Genomic DNA, 21,550 nt, shown 5'->3' with positions numbered 1-21,550 from the left:
ATAGGACAAAACAGTGTTGCTAGAACCATGGTTCTAGCAACGCTAGGACACGAGAAGCACAAATCACTGAGGCGCAGCCAATGCATGCGCAAATCTCTTTGACGTCGCCAGATGGCGCCACGTGCCCGGCAGCTACGCGCGCGCCTGAAGCATCGGGACCAATCAGCGCCTGCTCACCGGCGTTAGGCGGGCTCCCGGTATTCCACTAGCGGTAACAAGGTACACGGTATGCTAAAGGTGTCTATTTGCGAGAACTTCGTTGATGACTTCGAGAACGGGATCCATTGTAACGGTGGCAAAACGCCGGTGCAAACGTAAGCGAAGTGACTGTAGCGACGGCCGCAATAGCCAATAGATGCCTTCAACGTGCGGCCGGCGGTAACTTTCTTTTCGGCTGCTGCTAGGCCGCACTGCTGGGCGCCAGAAATCACGGAGTCTGCGTCACGTCATATTTCACGTCACTTAGTCCTCTGTCGTCATAGGAGAATCCCAAGTTTTAATCAGAGCGGCGGGAAAAACTTTTTCAACTTCGAATCCAAATTTCTTGGAAATAAATGCATCTTTCGCAGCCGGCCAAGTGGCAACAAAGCCATGAAATGCCGAACTATCGGATTTTGCTATAAAAAAAATATTAATACTAGTGCTCTCCTCACTGTCCCTTTAATTTTACGAGACACCACATTGCATAATAATAATACAGTTTCCCAAATGCCTTTCTCTCGCAGTTTGAGTAGCAGAGTGGGCTAGACTGGCTCTGCAAAGAGTTCTTGCCTTGGTTTTTAAACAGTACATGTAGGGTTTAGGAAGTGCAAGTGAAATCCCACTACGAAACTCACAGGACTCACCATTTCAAAGTTAGTGCCATGGTGCAAATTTTGTGGTACTCAGGAAATCTCAGATAATGGATGTATTCATGTAGTAAATATTGCGCTGGCTATCAAAACATCAAAACATTTTTTTTTTCTTTTTCAAGGCTCATTATAAAAGCACCTCTGCTTTTTGTCCTGCGAGAGTGCAGGACAGTAAATTGTTGCGTAGACTGATTTCAGCAAACATATCTGGATGTGCGAAAAGGAAAGGATCAACTGCTTACTTGGAAAAAGTGAATTGAAAGGGATCCTTGCTCTCTGAAAATTGTTGGTTTTGGGGGAAATAATTGCATCGCCTTGCATGGTTTGCTGACTGGGAATCGGAAATACTTCGTTACTGTGGAAATTCTGTTGTGGCAGCGTTCATTGCAGCGGGGTTTGACTGCACGTGGAGGTATTTTTGTAAGACTGATGCCTAGGCCTTGTACCATCTGCCTTCACTGTTAAAGTCCGAGACGGAAAGTGTTGCACCGACAGTTTTTGGCGTGGATCACCGAGTTATTTTCAGTGTAGATGTCATGAGTTTGAAATTAGTGGTAGAGATATTTTTAAGTGTAGTTTTCTAGACTGTGAATGCATCATTTGCTGCCAGACAAACGTCGGCATACCGAGAAAGAGCCAGAGAGTCTATTTTACTAAAAACAGAAATTGAATGAAGTTATCCTCCATATCTTTGCTTAGTTTCAATAGTGGCTGATTTGGGGATTCGTCATGGCTTCATAAGTACGTTTTCACTGAGGACATATTGCAGAGTTACACAGTGGTATCACACCCCTCGTGAACCACTGGTTTAGGTTTGGTGTATGGGGTTTAACATGCCGAAGCGACTCGCGATAAGAAGGATACCGTAGTAGGGGGTTCTCGATAATTTAGACCACCTGATGTTCTTTAACATGCACTGACATTGCACGGTACACAAGCCTCTGGCATTTTGCCTGCATCAAAGTGCGACCACCACTGCCAGGATTAAAAACCCGTGTCTCTTGGATCAATAGCCAAGGAGCACTGAGCCACTGTGGCAGCTTTCGTAAACCACTGACATTGCCATCTGGTGACCGTTAGTGCTTTGCAGGAATGGCAGCGTATCCGTAAGTTGCGTTAACACGTTTTGGCGGGCTAGTTGGTTAAGCATCTTGAATAAACAGCGCGAACGAAGACGAGCACAAAAGACAAGAAAACGGACGACACAGCGCTGACTAACAACTGAGGGTTTATTGCTGATCACACAAGTATAAATACATAGATGTCGGCAGAGAGGGAAAGGTTTACAAAGTGCAAAAAAAAAACAACAAAAAAAAACAAAACATAAATGTGACAACAGCAACAGAAGCGCGCTAGAAATCAGTGGAGATTATCAGCCCCCAGGAGTGACAGCTCTTTTTGCAGTAGTGTTAGCGAAGGAGTGCTTATACATGCATTTCCCTGCTTGAATATGTTGTAGGCTTCGATAATTTCCCTCGCAGGTTTTTTTCCTGATTTTTGGAAATGACCTTGGTTTCATGATATAGCGGTACTTACTGTTTTTTCTCTGTCTTTGCCCATTCACACTTGCCCATTCTCTGTCTTTGCCCATTCTTTTTGCCATACTGCAAAAAGAGCTGTCACTCCTGGGGGCTGATAATCTCCGCTGATTTCTAGCGCGCTTCTGTTGCTGTTGTCACATTTATGTTTTTTTTGTTGGTTTTTTTTTTTGCACTTTGTAAACCTTTCCCTCTCTGCCGACATCTATGTATTTATACTTGTGTGATCAGCAATAAACCCTCAGTTGTTAGTCAGCACTGTGTCGTCCGTTGTCTTTTGTGCTCGTCTTTGTTCGCGCTGTTTATTCAAGTATTCATAAGGTTTGATGTAAGTGGTGTTGTGTGTGCCCGGAGGTCATTTTGCATGGATCGCTCTTTGGGGTGGCGCAGGCAACTGTCGGACGTGGACAAAGATGGGGCCCTGAGCATTGAGGAGTTCTGCACTGCCATGCACCTGGTGGTGCTGCGCCGCAACAGCATCGAGCTGCCGGATACCCTGCCTCCCTGCCTGGTGCCCCGGCTGGCCCCTCCCAAGGGCCCCGACGGTGAGAGGCTACCTGCATCCCCTGTATCGAAGAAAGTCTTTTCCAAATTGGAGATGAACGGCACTTGGCCTCTCGTATCTCCATTTATCGCTGCCGCCAGTGTAGCGAAAGTATCGCCTTGGTATCGCCATTGCATGCAGTTGCAAAGATTGTGTGTTGATGTGAATTGACACTGTTTAAGCAATCAAACTGCCCTGTTTGTGGTACAGTTGTTTTTGAGAGAGGTGGAGTGATTAACTTTTGCTGTAGCTGGTCAGGGTAGCTTGAGATGATAGAAGTAATGGGAATAGGCCATGTACACCACTGATGATTTTTCGCATTCCAAAAAATTCTCCAGAAAATTCAGGGGGCACTTTGGCTCTCTAAAGTGCTGCAAGACGAAAGTGTCTCCTGGCGCACTGTTTGGCATTGACTGCGAGACTGTTTGTGCTGTACTAGGGCTTTATTTGACTGCACGTTACAACTACACACTTTGACTGCCTACTTTGACTGCTTCTTTAGCAGGACTCTCTCTCTGCTTCGATGAGTTCGGTTGTATCCACGGCTTTGTTCGCAGTATTGAAGTATGTAATGCGGTCACCCATGGACGCCTTACACTGCCTGTCGGAGCGGACGACAACTATTTTTTTATTAGTTTTCATATGCTCCAAAAGGGGGCGTCAGGCATCCGTGGGTGACCTCATTACTGTGAATCCGCGCACTCTGATGTCTTAACCATTTCGACCAACCATGAAGCGTGAAGCCTCTGCTGACAACCTGTCGACAACGATGAGGCGTTAAAGGCTTTCGCCTTAAAGCTTATTCTATACCTTGAGCTTGGCACATGATGGCCTTAGGTGCGTATGTGCCATAAGACCCAACACAACACAACATAGCACAGAAGTAATGTGAATGAAAGAGGCACATTGACAGAGTGTTGCAGTATATTCCGTTAATGTTTTTAGCTTCTCATCACAAGCAGCCTTTTGTTTTGTGAAGTATGTGGGCAGACTGATTATATGGACTCACGTCAGATGTGCAGTGGGCTTTTAAGAAGGCAGGCAGTAAGGTAGTCACTGGGAAATGAACGCTTCTTTGCATCGCTGGCATTTTACTGTTGCCCTGATCTTACTTCTCGTGTTTGCATGCATCATTCATAAACTTTAAACATTTTCGAGTCAGTCCGTGGCTTGCGAAGTTGGAAAAGTTTCGCAGTTTATCGGTTGGCTGAGGTGTGCTTAAGGGGGGACACTGGTCTTGAAAAGAAAATTTTATTAATTTAGTCATAGTTATGAAATTTTCATGGCACATGTATTTTTGTGCGCTGATTCTAGATATGTCATTTAATTTCATGTAACACAATTCCTTGAGCACTTATGCGCTTTTTATGCAAGTATTTTGTGGAGAGTTTTGAAGAAAATTTGCTGCAGGAAACTCGCTGAAATGTATGACATTGGGTTCTCTAGACACCAAGGAATACAATAAGGGTAAAATTATCATCCTGGCTCTCATAGAACTTGAGTAATAGGGTACTGAAGCTGCCACTTCACACACAGGAATACACACTTTCCTTCTCATTTCTGAAGTGACAACTTCAAAACTCTATAACTTAAGTTCTATGATAGGCAGGAAGACAATTCCACCCTTATTGCATTCCTTGGTGTCAGGAGAACCCAATGGCATACATTTCAGCGAGTTTCCCGCAGCAAATTTTCTTCAAAACTCTCCGCAAAATACTATATAAAAGGTGCATAAGTGCTCAAGGAATTGTTTTATATGAAATTAAATGACATATTTAGAATCAGTACACAAAAATGCATATTCCCTGAAGATTTCATAACTGTGACTTCATTAATAATTTTTTTTTTCAAGACCAGTGTCCCCCCTTAAGCCATTGATTCAGGGCACTTCACGTTGAGCGAAGCTCCCGAAACAAACGATGTAGTGCCTGGAGCCCCAGAGATCTGTCTCGATTCTCTTAATTTTGCTCTCCCTCCTCTTGCCCTGTGCTGCACAGTGGTGGATGCAACTGCCTACCAGATGCCACCTCATCCCCCTGTCACCCAGCCTGTGCGCGTGGCCAGCCCCAAGGGCCACACTCCGCCACATTCGAAGGAGCCCCTCTCCCCACAGAACAAAGAAGTGAGCCAGCATTTCTGCCTGATCCCTCCTCCTCTCTCTTTCACCAGCTTCCATTCTGGACAAGAAAGCTGCATGCTGCCTGTACCTCTTCTAGAGTCTGTTGTGCTAGCTAGCCGTGAAGCAAGTTCAGTGACAGTTAGTGTTGCAGAGTGGGCTATACCAGTGCATGATGTTTTTACAGTGGTGTGTATTGTGCTACTAATTATTATTTTTTAGTAGCTTGAGTAGTTGTTTTATGGTGGATTCCAAGTGGCAATCCGGAGCAGAGCCCTGAATCCATAAAGGACCACAAAATTCTTCTTTTCCATTAAGAACTTTGGCTTTGAATCCAAATTGCCCATTGAATAGGGCTTTTCGGTTTGCAGAGCAAGAAAACGTGCTCTGGGTTGCCGATTGGAATGCGCCATTAGTTGCTTTCGTACAGGGGCAAACTTCCAGGCAGTAACGATCTTGAAGTGTGTAAGTTAGGGTTATGCTGTGCAGGCTTTTTTTCTTTTTGTCTTCCTATCGTGTTTATATAGCCCACATTCTGTCCACAATCCTTGCGCTGAAACCAAAAGATGTTGAGGCTGCAATGCTAGTGTGCGATGGTAGCAAAGGGAGCAGCCATGCCAGAAGTGTGCACCATGAATCTGCCTTTTTCACTAGATGTGGCGCCCTCTGGGGAAGCGAAAATTCATCTGTTACCCAGTAAATTAGTTGAAAGCAAATGCACACGGGCAATGAAGGTGCAATCCTTTTTCACGAACAACCAACTGCGCAGGCAAAGAGGCAGGTACTTGCTTGGCAGCTGATGCCATCTCTTGCTCTCACCTGTCACCAGCACAAACTTTGTGCGTGCATTAGAAGCTGGTGGTTTGGTTTCAACCAGCAAAGCTCAGGAGAGGGCAGAGGAGGAGAGGCCTGCATGCACGAAGTAGCCGTTTGAAAAAGGCAGATTAGTGGCACCTTGCCTGTAGGTGTTACTGTAGCTGACTCTTAAGTCATTCATCATTTACACTATCTTTACGTTCAGTACATAAGCGAGGCCATTTTAGTTTTATTTGACTGGAACTGGATTCGCTCATTGTTGACCAGCTGGTGCTGGTGAGAGCAGGGTGGTGAAGATAGAACGCCAAACAAGTGTAATCTACACTGACGATAAGCAGTTAACACTCCAGCAGAAAAGTATCGAGCAGTCATTGGCCACACCATTGTGTAGCGCCAGCCCCACGGACATGCGGCTTGTTAGTGCACTTGGGGCGAAATGGGGAGAGGTAGAGACTGCCCAAAGCGGTCAGTTTCGATTGTTGATGTTTGTGCCGATAAAAAATTGCATTTGAAAAACTCTCGTGAGAGGAGATTTCACTAGCAGTGGACAGTTGTGTGAGCAAAATTTGGTGTCCTGCACAGTTTGGTCTGGGTGTTTTCTCTCTCCCTTTTTTCTTTTTTTTTTTTCCCCCCTCATTGGACTGCTGCCTGCTACCTAACTGTGTGCGCTGGGCTTTGTCTTAACTTTCGTGTAGAAGCAGGCATGTGTGGAGTGTGCTACAGGTTTCACAACTTCTGGGTCTGAGAGACAATAAAGGAGCCCCTATATGACAGTAAGGAACTAAGTACTGTATGTCATAGAAAACAACCTGTACCCTGTGACAACTACTCTGGCAGTGGAGCGGGAGCTACCAGTAGGGTGAGAGTGCGGGCTAGTTTGGTGATCTATTACAAATAAATACCAGCGCAAACCAGAGCCAGAGCACACGTTATCTTCCTGCATAGCCGAATGTAGTCCCCGCTTGCAATTGGTTTTCTCCTAAAACATAGTACTATATTGTCATTATTCATTAATTAAGCATGCTTCTAACAAAACTGTCAAATTTCAACTTTGTAAAGTCGAGGAAGAAAAGTTTTCATTATTACGACAAATTTGCTAGGCACGTTTAGTTATAAGAAGCTTCCATAGATGTTGCCAGCTACACAAGCGACGGAATGAATCTGCCGCCGAGAGAGCAACACACCAGGCGGCCAGGCGCACCATCGTGCAGAGGAGCTGCTTTCTGGCGGAATGGCGCAGTTACGGACGCTCCGCCCCAGTAGCCTTCCCTTCATTGCCAAGAAGAGTTGTTGCCGAGCGTAGAAAGCTGTAAAATTCTGCGAAATGCCTCTCACATGTCTAAAGAGCATTGCAATTCCACATTTTTAACACTGCTGGTATGAAGTCATATCTCATGGTTTGTTTGAGGTAACCGTGCATCATCAGTTTCCTTTGCAGAGTTTTAATCTGCATTGTCACCATAGTGCACTGAATGCTGGCTTTAGTAATTCAGGCGGGTGTGAATGCTTCTCCTTCTTAAACTTCTGACTCATTTGCTGTAGTACTCCATGCTGAGAAGGCATTTTGTGGCAGGCAGTCTTTGTGTGCTACCAGGCTTGATTATGTTAGTTGCCCGCTTTATCCAAGATTAAGTGAAATGATTGGCTGTTTGTATTAGTGCTAAGCCGGGTGTGCAAATATTTGTTAGTGCACCATTTCTTGGTGCATTTCTTTTCGATTTCCTCATTTGGCAGATGTTTCTCATTGCAGTAGATATTGCAAGATTCATGGTATGTGAGGTAGCGCAAAACTGGACAAGGGACAGAGAAAGACGCACACAACACATAGCGCCTGCGTTGTGTGCGTCTTTCTCTGTCCCTTGTCCCATTTTGTGCTGCCTCACATACCATGAATCACAGTTACCGGCTCGCCCAAGTTTCTACCCTTGTGAGATATCACAAGGTCTTTTTCTTGTGGGCAATAGCATATTAATTGACTTGTTCAGAATGGTTCATGAAAGCATTAAAGGTGCACTGAAGAGGATTCTGAACATGTCTTTTTGCCGCGGGAACTCGATCCACACGTTCCTAGCATTCTTAGAAACAGTGACTTATTGCCCTGTGTGGCCGATTTCCCCAATTAAAACGAATTAACGTCCGGCTCCCACCTTTTTTTTTAAATTCTGCCCCGTACGGTGGGCGGAGTCGATCAACGCGTGGAGCGCCTTTCACCCAGTCCTGTGGAGGCTTTGCTTTCGCTTTATTTTGTTTTTTAGGTTTCCGTGAATAAATAGTTTCATTCGCAGATAATATAGCCGCAAAATAAGCCCGAAGAAATAAAAATACGCGCGGACTATTTGCTACTACGGACTACTACGTATTACTCCGCCGATGGCAGAGCGGCAAGCCTCCACGGGACTGGGTGAAAGGCGCTCCACGTGTTGGTCGACTCCACCCACCGTATGAGGCAGAATTAAAAAAAAAAAAAAAAGGCGGGAGCCGGACGTTAATTCGATTTAATTGGGGAAATCGGCCACACAGGGCAGTAAATCGCAGTTTCTAAGAAAGCTCGGAACGTGTAGATAGAGTTCCCGTGGCAAAAAGACAAGTTCAAATTCCTCTTCAGTGCACCTTTAACATCATTCTTGGGTCTGCCGCAATCTGCCACCAAATGCCGCCATCTGATGCTAAGCACAAACTAGCAGTAGTCTAAGCAGGGGAAGTGTTTAAACTTGTCTGCGTCGTTGGCAGTGTGGTTGATGTGTTCGCACAGATTAACTGCACTCAGCTGCGGCTGTGTGGCGCTTGTTGCGATTTGACAAGCATGGCCGCCAGACCCGGTGCTTACTTCATCCCTTCACCCCCCCCCCCCCCCCCCCCCTGCCCCCTCCAAAACCCCCCTCCAACAGTGGACCAAGTTCAGCGACTCCCCTACTAGCACTGTGTCGTCTCCCAGCATGAAGCCGGTGAATTTCGATTTCTCCACGGCCTCTGTTGAACAGGTTGCTGCTTCTTCTGTGCTTCTTATCGGCATTATCTTATCTTTGGCCACCGTGTGATGTGGCTTGCTTGTGCGGTGTTGCAGATGCAAGCATATGTAGTTCAGTGCGTGCCCTTTTTTTGTTGTTCTTTTGCGGAGCAAACTTGGCTGATTTCGGGGAGAGAATGGGTTTATGCGTGGGTGCGGACAGAAGTAGACAGTGGGTGCGGACATATGCCTTGCTGTGCCTAACTTTGCAGATGTCTTGCGTGTGTTGTGTGCACGCAGGACAATATCACTGACACGATCGCACATGAGCACATTAAGGCACTGTGATAGTGACAGCATGCAAGCACGTGCACTGTGTTAACGTAAAAAATCTGAGGGTGAGGATGTTCAGACCTCAGAAATGTTTGGAGTAAAAAGCGTGTCTACTCTTTCTAACTATTAGTAAAAACTTATGGTAGCTGATAGTTATAGATATGCAGTCGTGCCTTGTTAATATGGACACTTTGGTCCCGAAGCAAAACTGTCCGTAAAGTGAGTCATCAGTAATAAAGAATTGTGAAGAAATGGAAAACAAAAATACACAAATACACTTAGTTACTGGTGACTAACTTCTCGCTGCTTCTGTGCATAGTGGCGGGCAGTGAAAGGGAAATTAGACAATCTTGGATGCCCCTAGTTCATTATGCTGGTCGTCATTATCTGCTTGTCGCACAATTTGAATCTCTTACTATGACTGTTCCGCGGACTGTTCACGTCAAGCCATCTAGTAGTACATATCTGCTCCCAGCCGGTTGGTAGCTGCAGAACACATCTTTCATTGTCTCGGAGGCGGCTGAGAGAGCTTTTTTTCTGCCATTCATGAAATACAGCAAATCTAAATGCACATCGACTGTGCACTTTACCACTTGCATGCATGACACCCCAAAATAAAACAAAAGCGCCATCACTAAGGCACTTGCATCATTTGACTACCTTCCGCTGGTGCTGTGCACTCAGAACAATTCCGAGGAACCAATTAGTTCGAATAGCTGAGCTTTTGTTCCGATCACTGTCCATATCATCGCAGTAAGAATGCATGGGCCCCAGTGGGTTCTGTGCATTTCCACCTGGTCTGTTGTCCGGACAGCAAGTTTCCATATAAATGAGGCTTAAATCATTGGAAAGGTTTGGTCCCCCAAAAACTCCATAATTCGAGTCGTCCATTTTAGTGGGGGTCATATGGGGTTCATAAAAAGTATTTGAGCACGTTGCAAGGATGCTGTGGATTACAGTAGTGCAGTTCGCTCAACAACTACACCTGTAGAGAAAGGGCATATAAGAGCGGTCAGTCCAGCTTGCGCATTTTTGTAGCAGTATTTATCTTGCACCTTAATAGAAGCTGTTTAATCTAAAGGAGCCCATATGCGAAACCTTCAGAGTTGTGCAGTTAGCTAAGTTCTCTGCTTCTTTTTCACTTGCCCAAGGGAAGACAATGCTTAGCAGTGCACTTGAAAGTATTTGAACTGTTAGTCTGCTACAGCTGTGAATGAACTGGGGAACTGCTTTCTAGAGAGTGGCCAAGTTTGCTTCAGTTCTTTTTTTATTATTATTATTTGAGGTGATTGGTGAGATTTTCATTGTGTTGCATTGTGCTGTTTTCTGTTATGCCTGTAGTTCTGCAAGCAGCCTGCGTTCATTTATGCTTAATATAGAGCATCCCTTGTTTTCTTTTTTCATGGCCATAGTTTTAAATGCAGTTGTGGGCAGTGGGGGTGGTACTAAGATTTGAAGCTAATCATAAAACTGCAAATAGGGAACCACAGTTTATGATGGAGGGAGGGGTGCTGAGAATATGGCATGTGGCTAAGTGAGAGAGACTATGAAGCCCTTTAGAATGCCATTTATTTTTCCTTTGTGCCCGCCAAGTTATGGTGAGATGGGGTGCCATGGTGATAGTAATCGCAAGCAGTGCTAGCACTGATGGGAATGCCTGAATGCATGTTGGTGGGCTCTGCAAGGAAACAGTTTTGTCTGGACTGTGCTTGGCTGGGGCGTCGTGTGCGCTTGCATGCATTGTGATTAAGACAGTAGGCATTTGTCTGTGATTTGTGCGTTATTTGCTGCGGTAGGATGTCAAGTTGGGTTAGTTGAGTTACGTTCATATACATCGCGAACAGAGACGACGAAGAAGTGCATAACACAAGCGCTTCTTCACTACTTCTTTGTCCGTCATCTCTGTTCACGCTGTATAGTATTTAAAATGAGTGTTATTGGATGTCCTGAGGTGGTTCTGACGGCTTTGCCTAGCAGGGAAATTTAACAAATACAAGTGCTCGTATGTTATGACAGCTGTAGCAGGAAATTCGGTTCCCCAGTGCAACTGTTGTGCAGTTTGGACTGTTGCATTTCGAGTTGTTTCGTGATGCAAAAATTTCTGCTTAGGTGAATTCATTGATGTGTAAACAAGGAGGCATACTTTTAGAAGCACTTGCAACCATTTTTAACCTTGTAACTGCCTCTCTCATGGCCGTCTGTTCAGAGCTGAGTAGCAGTAACCCTGCAAAAGTTCTAAGGGTGGAGCGTTTTGATGTTTGCCATAACGAGCTGCCAGTCTTTCAGTGTGTCATTGCTTTTATCATGTGGGCAATGTTTGTACTTCACGTAAATGCACTCTTTACTAATAGTTTCTAATGCCCCCAATTTCTTTAGCCAAGGAAAGAATGGCTTTCAAACGCAGCATTTTAAGTGCTTGTTGGATGAGAAGATAGCTGCTCAACACAACAAGCCTAAAAACATGATTTCAGACTAGGGGCTGTTTATCTGCGTTAAGTAACATTATACGTTTTTATCATACCAGAGGCAGATTAGCGGAAACGTACACTGGCTCACAACTGCGTCTTCAGGCAAAAAGACATACGCCTCCACTAATACGTCTGCAGTATTGTAAATGCCCCTATTATGGGGTGTTAGGTAATTCCACTTCTGCGTGACGCTACTAGATTGATGGCTATGGAGCACTTCGTAATGCAGGGGTCTGGAATAATTCTGGCCAGCTGGAGTTGTTTAAGGGGGGACACTGGTCTTTGAGAGCAAGAAATGACCAAAAATTCGGTTTTCAAAAAGTGACATTTGTGGAATCTTGAGCTATTATTTTCCAACTGTACCAATCTTTTCCTTCAAGAACTCAGCGTTCTGACCATGATATTAAATTCAAATCATTGTGTGTGCTGAATTTATGCAGCAGCAGACAATTTAATGGCATGAAAATTTTGGACATCTCGATGTCTTAGTATGTCGATATCTCAACATCTACGACAGATAGAGATGTCATACTGTTTGCTAAGGGAACCTGAAGGCGAAGTGTGTGCAATCAAAGCAGATTTGTTCAATCGCACTTGAAAAATTTATATAATTTTGCAAAGTTTATCGATGCAATACATTCACGCCTTGAATATTGATATTCCAAGTGCTGTAAATTTACTAATGATGGTAAAATGGAAAAATGGTTTTGATTATTGCACTCTTTACACACCATACTGTGTAGCCATAGATTAAAAATGACTTTTTATTGAGCAGTTTTTTTTGCACCGAGGTACTAATCAATGGCTAATTAAAATTAATTATCTTGTGAACCGACTAATTTATGAGAAAGGTAATTTCATTGTTGAAATCGGTATAATAAACTGAGCAAGGTGGTATAGTTTCATTAGGATGGGACTAAAAATAAGGAAAGTAGGTCTAAGACTAGTGTCCCCCCTTAACTTGCAGCTAAATCGCAGCACACAGGTGGTGCGTTTTTTTTTTTTGTTTTTTTTTTGTTTCTCTCATTCTGCCTTCATCAAATTGAGGCTACTAGAACTGGGATCAAAGCAGTGACCAAAGTAGTGCTTATCAGCTGGAGGTATCATCTCTTCGAGTGTCATCGCAGCAATGGTACTATATAGAGCTGCATTGTAGTAAGTGGGGAAGCTAGTAAATATTCTCATTTCTTTCTGCCTGCTTACTTTTTTTTCTTTTATTTGCAGGCCTCGGCTAGGGCGTTGTGTGAGGGGGAAAGTCGGGAGAAAATATGGCAGCGTAGCTGCATTAAAAATGATTAAAATGTCATTGAAGTGCGTACATAAAGAAAAAGTGAGGCGACTGTTATACATTTTTTACTGGGAAGCCCAAATTGTTTAGTCAGATTTCGACAACGCAAAACAGATCACATGATCCAGATACAAGGTACACAAATATGTATGGACTACATCAAAGTGTGCTGTTCCCAACGGGCACTTATGAACAGGTGGGCATAGGGAGCATGTAAATAAATCTACAAATCCTTGCAGTGAGAGGTGTGAGCAGTGAGGTCGGGAAGATCATTCCAAATTTTTGTGGCATGAGGCAGCACAGGTGAGTTGTGTTTTGCGAAAGGTTTGTTTAAATCTTCAGTGATTAAATTTTAAGTATACCTACTCCTCTTTCTTCTAATCTTCATTGCTTGCCCGGAAATTGGTGTGAATGTGAGACCCTTACCGAGGTACTGTTTGTCTGGTTTTAAAAGGATAAAACTCTTTAGGTTCTTGTTTGTGCAGCCTGCTTGATTGCTTTACTATACTAGCCAGCTGAGGCCTCCCTGGTTTTACAGGTGGTGGTTAGAGGTGTTAGCGAGGGTGTTGTGTGGGTGGTACCATGCCTTTTTTCCCCTTTTTCTTCTGACTGTGTGTGCGTGCGTACAGGACCCGAGGATTCTGCATCCTGTGGCTCGCCGTGTGTCGCCCGACGGCCACGCCCTCCCCTACAATGAGCAGGACAAGGCAGGCTTATCTGCAGGTGGGGTTATCTTTGCCCGGGTTATCCACCTGTGTCGGGTTATCCTTGTGCATGCATGCTTGTAGCCTACCAGTGCCATATGTTTCGCACTCAAGGATCATAGCCCAGAGTTCGGGAGCAAGAACTTTTTAAACCATTTTCAGAAACTGTTTGCCCAGTGGCTATGCAGCTATCTAAGGGTGCATGCTACCCCACCACTTGGTAAATTCGTGGCTGTGGTATTGTGCGGCACATAGTGCTCGTCTCTTGTTTATTTCTTTTTTTTTCCTTTTGCTGCTACTTTTGAAGAACACATATTAAAAGCACGTGCTTGTGTGGGTAGCTTGGCTCTAGCTTCGAAATGCATTATCAGCAGCGGTAGTAAAAACGCTTTTGGGACTGGATGCTGGCCTCTCCGATCATGGCACGCAGCGGCAGGTACCATCTGTTATACAGGTTACCAGGCCTGCATGTTCAGAGTGGGCACAGAGCAGTACGACTGCACAGCGTCACTACTGACCACTAGTTTTGAGACTAACGCTGGTAAAGAGGAATTCTGTGCCTCCTCCATAAGCTTGCATGAATTGCCACAGTTGTTTCACTCACAAGCTTGCTGGTCTTGGCACTTAGCAAGAGACAGTACCATGAGGCTGAGTTCAGGTGCGAATATGCCTCTACTTTGTTCCTCAAATGCATAGCAAGGCATCAATCTGCAACCTGTTGATAATTGAACTCTGCATGTGACCTTTCATGGTGAAACACAAATCACGCTAGATTGTTCGGTATAGCTGAATGTATAAAGGTAAAGAAAGATCATGTTCTTTGCTCAAAATTGGTGTTGATGTTTGATTCCAGCCCGATTTTAAGCCTACACTTCAGTGCAAGCTCACTGATTTAAGACTCTGGAGAGAACAGCGTTGGCATTAAACAACAGGTTGCAATTTACTCTTGCCCAAAAGTACGCTGTTAAGTAGACAGTTATCCCTCATTAGCATTTACTCGCTCGAACTTGCTTGCCCTGTTAATTATTATCAGCAGATATTAATACCAAGTAGGGCTTACCAAGGTTTATCGTCTTGTGTTTTTCAGATGCTTGTGGTGACTGCAGGTCTGGTGGAGCACCGAAGAACATTGTGAAGAGGCTTTCTGGTGAGATGACTCTGTTACACGTTGTGAATTGTAGAGCACTTTTTTTTTTTTTACATTAGCAGCCATGGTTACGAGAAAAATGGGTCGCTTACCTAGATTGGGAACAAATTTATTTTTTTCTCGGCTCAAGGGGACACTTTTCCTATATCGATAGATTACCGTGTTCTAGTCATAGAGGGACCACCCTCTCTGAAAATGTGGAGCTTTTACAAGCCAGAAAAGACTGAATACTGGACCAGCTGATTTCGTAGGAAAAGTGTAGTGCATAGACAGAGATTAGCCACAGATCCCAAAGGCTATGCTACATAATCATTCACTTCAAAATGATGAACAAGGAGCCCTTCTCAACGTAGATGTTGCAAACTTGAATCGAGTGGCGGCAAAAATTTTAAATGCTGTTTTCTCAGCAATGCCTCTTTTGCTGCCGGATGAACTTCAGCATGCCCTGAGTGAGCCAGGGAATCATTTTTACTGAGAACAAAATTTGGACAGAGCTGTTCTCAGTGTCACTTTAATTCAAAATGTGGGCTGGTCTGCTTGAAACGAACTTAAAAATTGGTGTAGATGAATCAAGCCCAAATGTAGTGTACCACTGTGTGCCCATTTTTTTTTTCTCCGTGTCTTGGAATGCTAGACCTCGAGAAAGATGCTATTTACTTAACTGAAATGAAAATGTCTCTTTTGATATTATAAAAACAAGCTTGTGTTTCACCTAGAGCAGAACCTGTATGCCAACTGTGATCACTCAAGCAACTTTGAAGCACTCATAGATTGACTGAAGCAGCGGAAGGGATTCTGGCGCTTGGTTGCAACAGAAAGTTCAGTGCTGCATTCCAACTGTCTGCTTATGTCTGGAAGTTCATTAGCATAAACAGCCAAATTTTTGGCTGGGACTTTCGAATGCAGCTGCTACGTAGCAGCAGTGATGTTTGAAACTGCTTTGATGCCGCAAGCAGAGTTTCCAGAACTGATGCATCTCCAAGATTGTCGATGCAGTAGCCCTGTTTGCATCGTCCAAGGGCCATACAAAAAAAAAATAGGGGGTTGTCGACTCAAGCATGTTGCAGTAGCTCTCTTCACAATTGGTTCACTGACACCCCTTCGCTGCAGCTGAGCACCAAATCCGCTTTCGCTGCTTCAGCCAGTCTGCAACTGTTGGGAGGGATATCTTCTTCGAGACATTGAAGTTGGGTATTAAAGTGTGAAGGGCCCAGATGTCTCGCCAATCTGTGGACTCGTGCTATATCTGAAAAAGCTTGTAGTATGCTTGGCAACAGCGTTTCATGGCAGTGAAAGTAAGGCTACAGCGGTAGAGCTCCCCTAACTGTGTTATTACTCCTAATAGTTTGGCTCCACCATGGTGCACCTGGCTGCCAGGCACATTACTCTCCTTGCAGTAACTTCATTCCATCGCAGGAGCAGCTAGTGCCATCTATTGAAGCTTCATGCAACTAGACATGCCTAGCAAATTTGTCATTGTCAAGAACTTTTTTTTTACTTTACCTTTCAACGTTGAAAATTGTCAGTTGCACTAGGAATATGCCTTAAATAATTAATATGGACAGTATATAATGCTTTAAGAGATAACTATTCTCTATATTTCACTCCACTGCCGAAAAAAGTTGTTGCAAAGTATAGTGGCTGCAGCTGCTACTCCCCTCTGGCACTGTATGGGAAACCAAATACCCTGAAAAATTCTACGGCGGAAGCCTTTAATGCCTCATCATTGTAAGCAGGAGTTGTCGACAGAAATGTCACGCTTTTCAATTGGTCGAAATGGTCATGACTTCACAGTGCGCGAATTTCAAACGGGGCCAATCGTACTTTGGCTACTAACCATGCAACCAGTTATAGAGACGGTATAGTGATGCTGCAAGTGAAATAAATAAATAAAATTGAGTAGGAAATTGGCCGAGTTGGGGAATCGAACCAGGGTCTCCGGAGTGTGAGACGAGCACGCTAACCACTCCGCCATGCCAGCTCGATGGTTTGAAAGGCACATCTAGTGAATAGGGTGTCTTCGTTCACTTCCATCTTCCTTCCTTCCCTTATGGGAGGTTCAGGTGTCCACAGGTTCAAGTGTCCACCCCGACATGCGAGATAGGTACATTTCCTTTTTTCAATTTACCGACGAGCGAAGCATAGAGCCGAACGGGCGATGACGTTCTGTGGACTCCCTGGCAGCGTTGCAAGACGCTGTCGCTTCCACTCTTACTAGCGAAGCTTAACATCTTAACCACACATCAGTGACACAAACAGCAACACCGCGCTTAAGGCTTTCGCCTCACCGCACTTTATTAGGTCAACAAAGCACCCCCCTGAATTTTTTGCCTTTATTGTTTGCCAGGTGTACCCTCGAAAGCTTGTGGAACAACTTTCTTCACCTAAACTTCGCGTGTTCCATTCATCGGTCCACGCTTGTTTCGCCATTATTGAGTGGTTGTGTGTGGATGACCGTGCTCAGCACAATGCTCACTCGACCCACCCATGTTGGGACTGTGTGAGCAAGCTTTGTCGGACTTCCCTTAACACTGCTTCCTCTGTATACAGGCCCCGCTGTGCCTACAGCTCCCCAGCAGACACTCGCCTATATGGTCACGACTGAAGTCTCTGGAGACAATGCTGCCAAGTGAGTGGATCGTTATTTTTTCAATGTGTGGGGAGGGGTTGCTGTGGATGCTGTCAGTTTGCATTGTGAGCATTTCCTTTGGATTATGCCATTAAAGGAACTTGATACAAGGCATCTTTTAGAACTCAATCTAGAAAACTTCTGGAAGCTAGCCTGTCCATGCCAAGTTGGCATTGAAATGTCAGGTTGATTTGACCGTTATTTCTCGTGCACTTGCTAGTATTGAAAAAAAAAAGGGAATAAAAGTCTAAAAAAGTTTCTGGGGTGTTTACTTGCTCCTTGCTTAGCTGCTCCTTGTAGGATTATGTGCCGTCGTGCTTTGCATCCATGCTCGCAAATTTGAAAACTTATAGGATGCAAATTCTCTTCCCTGTTCATGCAAACGTGAGGGATCTGAGACGAAGGTAAGATGTCTCTGTTGTGTGCTATCTAGTAACAGGCACATTTTGGTGAAAGGGGGCAGAGACTCTACTTCCTGACTGCTGCAGCTATGGCATGCGCTTTGCTTAGAGATCACAGGACGGCTGTTGCCATGTGTGATGTGGAGAAAGCAACGGAAGTGGGTTTTAGTTTGATGTCCGCAAAATCTCTACCGGGCCTTCTGAAATCATTTTGATTACTTTATTTGAGTGCGTGACTAGCATGACAGCGGTTGTGCATTCACCGTATACGGAGTGAAGTAGGTCACCAGTCATCGTATTATCAGGCCCCTGTTAATAATGTTACATGCCTACCTCCCAGAATTTAGTAAACTGAAATTTTGTTTAGAACTATATTAGATACTTGTGCCATCCAGCTCTGTGCAAAGCCCTCTTGGCTCTCTGCAACAGATTCATGTTGCCAGGATTTTTTATGCTATTTCACTGCACTCTTTTCATACCTTTTGAATGTAAGAGACAGGAATGGTAATGCTAGAGCACAAACATGCTTAACTTTTAGTTGAGCTAGACAGCATAGGCAACTGGTTCAGCGGTTCCTTCATCACGTCGGAAGGATTGATGCCAGGAGTGTTCTTTGGTGTTGCGAGTTTTTCCTGCCGTGCTTGTAAAACACGCAGAATAACCATGAAGAACTGGCACAGGCTTTTCAGCATTAAAGAGTGGCCAGAGCATTCTAGTCTACACATCGTCCTGTTCAAGAGTAGTGCGGAAAAATTTTAGGATTCGTTGCCCCATTTGCGAGTGAGTGTACCGCTAACAGCCAGACTAATGTGTTCCAAAGATGGTACCAGATACAACGAAGAGTGTAAGCATACCTTCCTAGAGGAGGCTGAAGGCTTGATGGCCAAGTTGTACTTTGCCTTTCTTTAAAAAGTGCCTCGCAGTACGTCTTTCCTGTCCCATAAAAGCCCATGTGTTCTGGCAGGACTTCAGAGAGTAAAGGGGTGTGGTATTACAACATGGTTTTCACTTGAAGGGTGGATAGTCTAGTCACTGTTATGTGATGTTTTCCATCTGTAACCTGTACCTCATAGCAGATTTGGGCGAGCCAGCAGACAGTCATTTCTGGCACTCGATGTCTGGTTTTAAGGCAAGCCGGGCTCAGCCGGAGCATGTTGTCTTTATTTGCCGACAGGCTGCAGCACAGGTACTAAATGACCATTTTGGTACCCATTTTCGAAACAAAAATTTGTCCATCCAAAGGCAGCTCCATCCAGTTTTTGCTTTCATGGCTGAGAACATTGCATTTAAGAGTTTTCCCGCCATTCGATCAAACCTCGTGTGACATCTACACTGAAAAGGACACTGTGATTGTGCTTTTGAAGTTGAACAGCGGCGCAGCCTAGCATCTTGGATCCGTGCTAAAAAAGATTGTCGACATTTAACAGTTTACTTGTAAAAATTCGGGGGTCACATAAGCGCCGCCCTTGACACAATAGCTGTGTAGATGTAGCGGGCATCACAATTACATGATGTAATTAAGAACACGAGTAAAGCGGAGATCTGCAGCATAGAATGATATACTCAGAAGAGTGCGAGGCAAACAGATTCGTTTAGTCAAGGTCACTGCGTGTGCTTGGTGCGAACATGGCCAGAGGCGAGCAGCAGTTCTGTCTCATCCTTCACTGCATTGCGCACCAGCACTGCGTGGCGCATATTAGTTCTGGTGGCGGCCGCATGCCAGTGCCACTATACCAGTCCGTTGCACCAAGCTGCCACGCCAGCTGACCAGTCCGTGATTTTAAAGCGATTGTTTTCTTGCTCATGGGTAGTGCACAATCAACACCACCACCGCCGCCGGATTTTCTGTGTAACGGGGCTCTTAAAACTATAGCATTAAAATCAGCTGGCGGTGCTGACACCTGTACTTCTTTTTTGGCCCTTTTTGGGTCATAACAGGTGTCATCAGTGAAAGCAGCTCGTTTGTTGTTACAATGTGCTAATCTATCGGTACACACCAAATTCACTTTATTTGCAGTTTTTCTTTAATGCCTGGGTAGATAGTGATAAAATAATGGCCTGGTGATAAAATAGTGGCCATCGTTTTCAGAATCGGGCAGTGGTTTTGTGCTTGATACCTTATACCTATTCTGTCGTCTTAGTGCACATTAAAAGAACCCCAGGTGGTCGAAATTTTTGGAGCCCCTCCACTACGGCGTCCCTCGTAACCCGAGTCCCTTTGAGGCATTAAACCCCCAATAAACCAAGCCAAATGTCCCTCTATTGTTTGTATAATTGCTTGCTTTATGCTGAAATATACATGTCTTAACAGCCCAGCCAAGCAGCTTTAGTGCTGCTTTTAGCCCAGGAATTCATCCATGGCCAGCTCAGAAATAAAGTGTTTGATTGAATTGTATTTTATTTCAAGCACCTGTTTTAAGGTGGAAGCCTTTAATGCCTCATCGTTGTAAGCAGGAGTTGTCGACAGAAATGTCACGCTTTTCAATTGGTCGAAACGGTCGTGACGCCACAGTGCGCGAATTTCTAATGGGGCCAATTGTACTTTGGCTAGTAACCATGCAACCAATTAAAGGGATGGTATAGTGATGCCCCAAGTAAATCGGACTGAGTTTAGTTGATTGCTTCATTACCCAATTAGCCTAATTAACCTTTCTAGTCAGGCCAGATAAATAAATAAAATCGAGTAGGAAATTGGTCGAGTTGGGGAATCGAACCCCGGTCTCGGGAGTGCGAGACAAGCATGCTAACCACTCCGCCATGCCAGCTGGATGGTTTGGAATGAACAAAGGCGCCTCTAGTGAATATGGTGTCTTCGTTCACACCCATCTTCCTACCTTCCCTTACAGGGAGGTTTAGGTGTCCACCCAGATATGAGAGACAGATACATTTCCTTTCCTCAAAAACCAATTTACCGATGAGCAAGGGGTAGAACCGAATGGGCGATGGCGTTCTATGGACTCCCTGGCAGCGTTGCAAGACGCTGTCGCGTTTCACTCTTAGAGGCGAAGCTTAACATCTTAACAACGCATCAGTGACACAAGCAGTAACACCGCGCCTAAGGCTTTCGCCTCACCGCGCTTTAGGTCAACAAAGTGCCCCCCTGAATTTTTCCCATGCCAATGCTGCACCTGGGCAGTGCGCTGCGCAGTATAGTGAAGGACTTTGGATTTGATTCCAAAGCTATGAATGATGTTACGCTCAGTGGCAGAGTGCCTTAGCTGTTGTTAGATTGTGCTAACCTTGTTCGCGGCTGGGCACCTGGGATAAAAATGGGTCTTCTTGTCGTGAAAATGCATGTGTGTGTGCCCAGCTCCTTCTCGGGTGCCACGGCGGGTGGCGGTGCGGTGCCCGTGGGCTCCCAGGGCCAGCTGCCCCCCAAGAAGGAGCCCCCCCCTCCACCGCCCCCCAGGCCCAAGCGCAACCACACGCGCAGCTCTTCACTCGACCTCAACCGCCTCGGTGAGTACCACTTCTCCGTTCTGACAGGCGAGCCCAGATCCAAGGGGAAGCCACTCGAATCCAGTAGAATCCAGATTCTGTGCCATCTGTTCTCTGCAGGTCTGTGGCCTTGATTTGAGCACTATGTTCTGAGAGGACAGACGTCAGATTAAAATGGTGGCATCCTGCGGAACGAAACATGGAAAGTGGTGGTGTTAGTTTTTAAAGCTGATTTTTTTGGAGAAAAGGACGTTTTTTTTTTAGTTCGCCGATTTTAAGGTCTGTTCGATTGGTCGGACCATCTTTTACGTCCCGCCGAGTCTGAAAAAA

General features: G+C 44.9%; 1 protein-coding gene across 3 annotated transcripts in view; it reads left to right on the top strand.

Annotated features, from left to right (window-relative positions):
- Window positions 1–21,550, top strand: part of Reps (RALBP1 associated Eps domain containing) — a 58,950-nt gene that overhangs the window by 15,290 nt on the left and 22,110 nt on the right. The window contains exons 9-15 of one of the 3 annotated variants that reach the window (XM_089571757.1): window positions 2,780–2,934; window positions 4,931–5,055; window positions 8,754–8,810; window positions 13,531–13,624; window positions 14,693–14,752; window positions 17,303–17,381; window positions 21,093–21,241. In XM_089571757.1, the coding sequence (XP_089427883.1) occupies window positions 2,780–2,934; window positions 4,931–5,055; window positions 8,754–8,810; window positions 13,531–13,624; window positions 14,693–14,752; window positions 17,303–17,381; window positions 21,093–21,241 (719 nt within the window). Of the gene's footprint in view, window positions 1–2,779; window positions 2,935–4,930; window positions 5,056–8,753; window positions 8,847–13,530; window positions 13,625–14,692; window positions 14,753–17,302; window positions 17,382–21,092; window positions 21,242–21,550 lie in introns of all 3 variants that reach the window. The other 2 variants (XM_089571756.1, XM_089571758.1) reach the window with 2 other exon arrangements.

Source organism: Amblyomma mixtum, chromosome 2 (assembly GCF_055824585.1).
Source record: "Amblyomma mixtum isolate Tamu chromosome 2, ASM5582458v1, whole genome shotgun sequence".
In the NCBI taxonomy this organism is placed as follows: domain Eukaryota; kingdom Metazoa; phylum Arthropoda; class Arachnida; order Ixodida; family Ixodidae; genus Amblyomma; species Amblyomma mixtum.
This window is presented reverse-complemented; position numbering and strand designations above follow the sequence as displayed.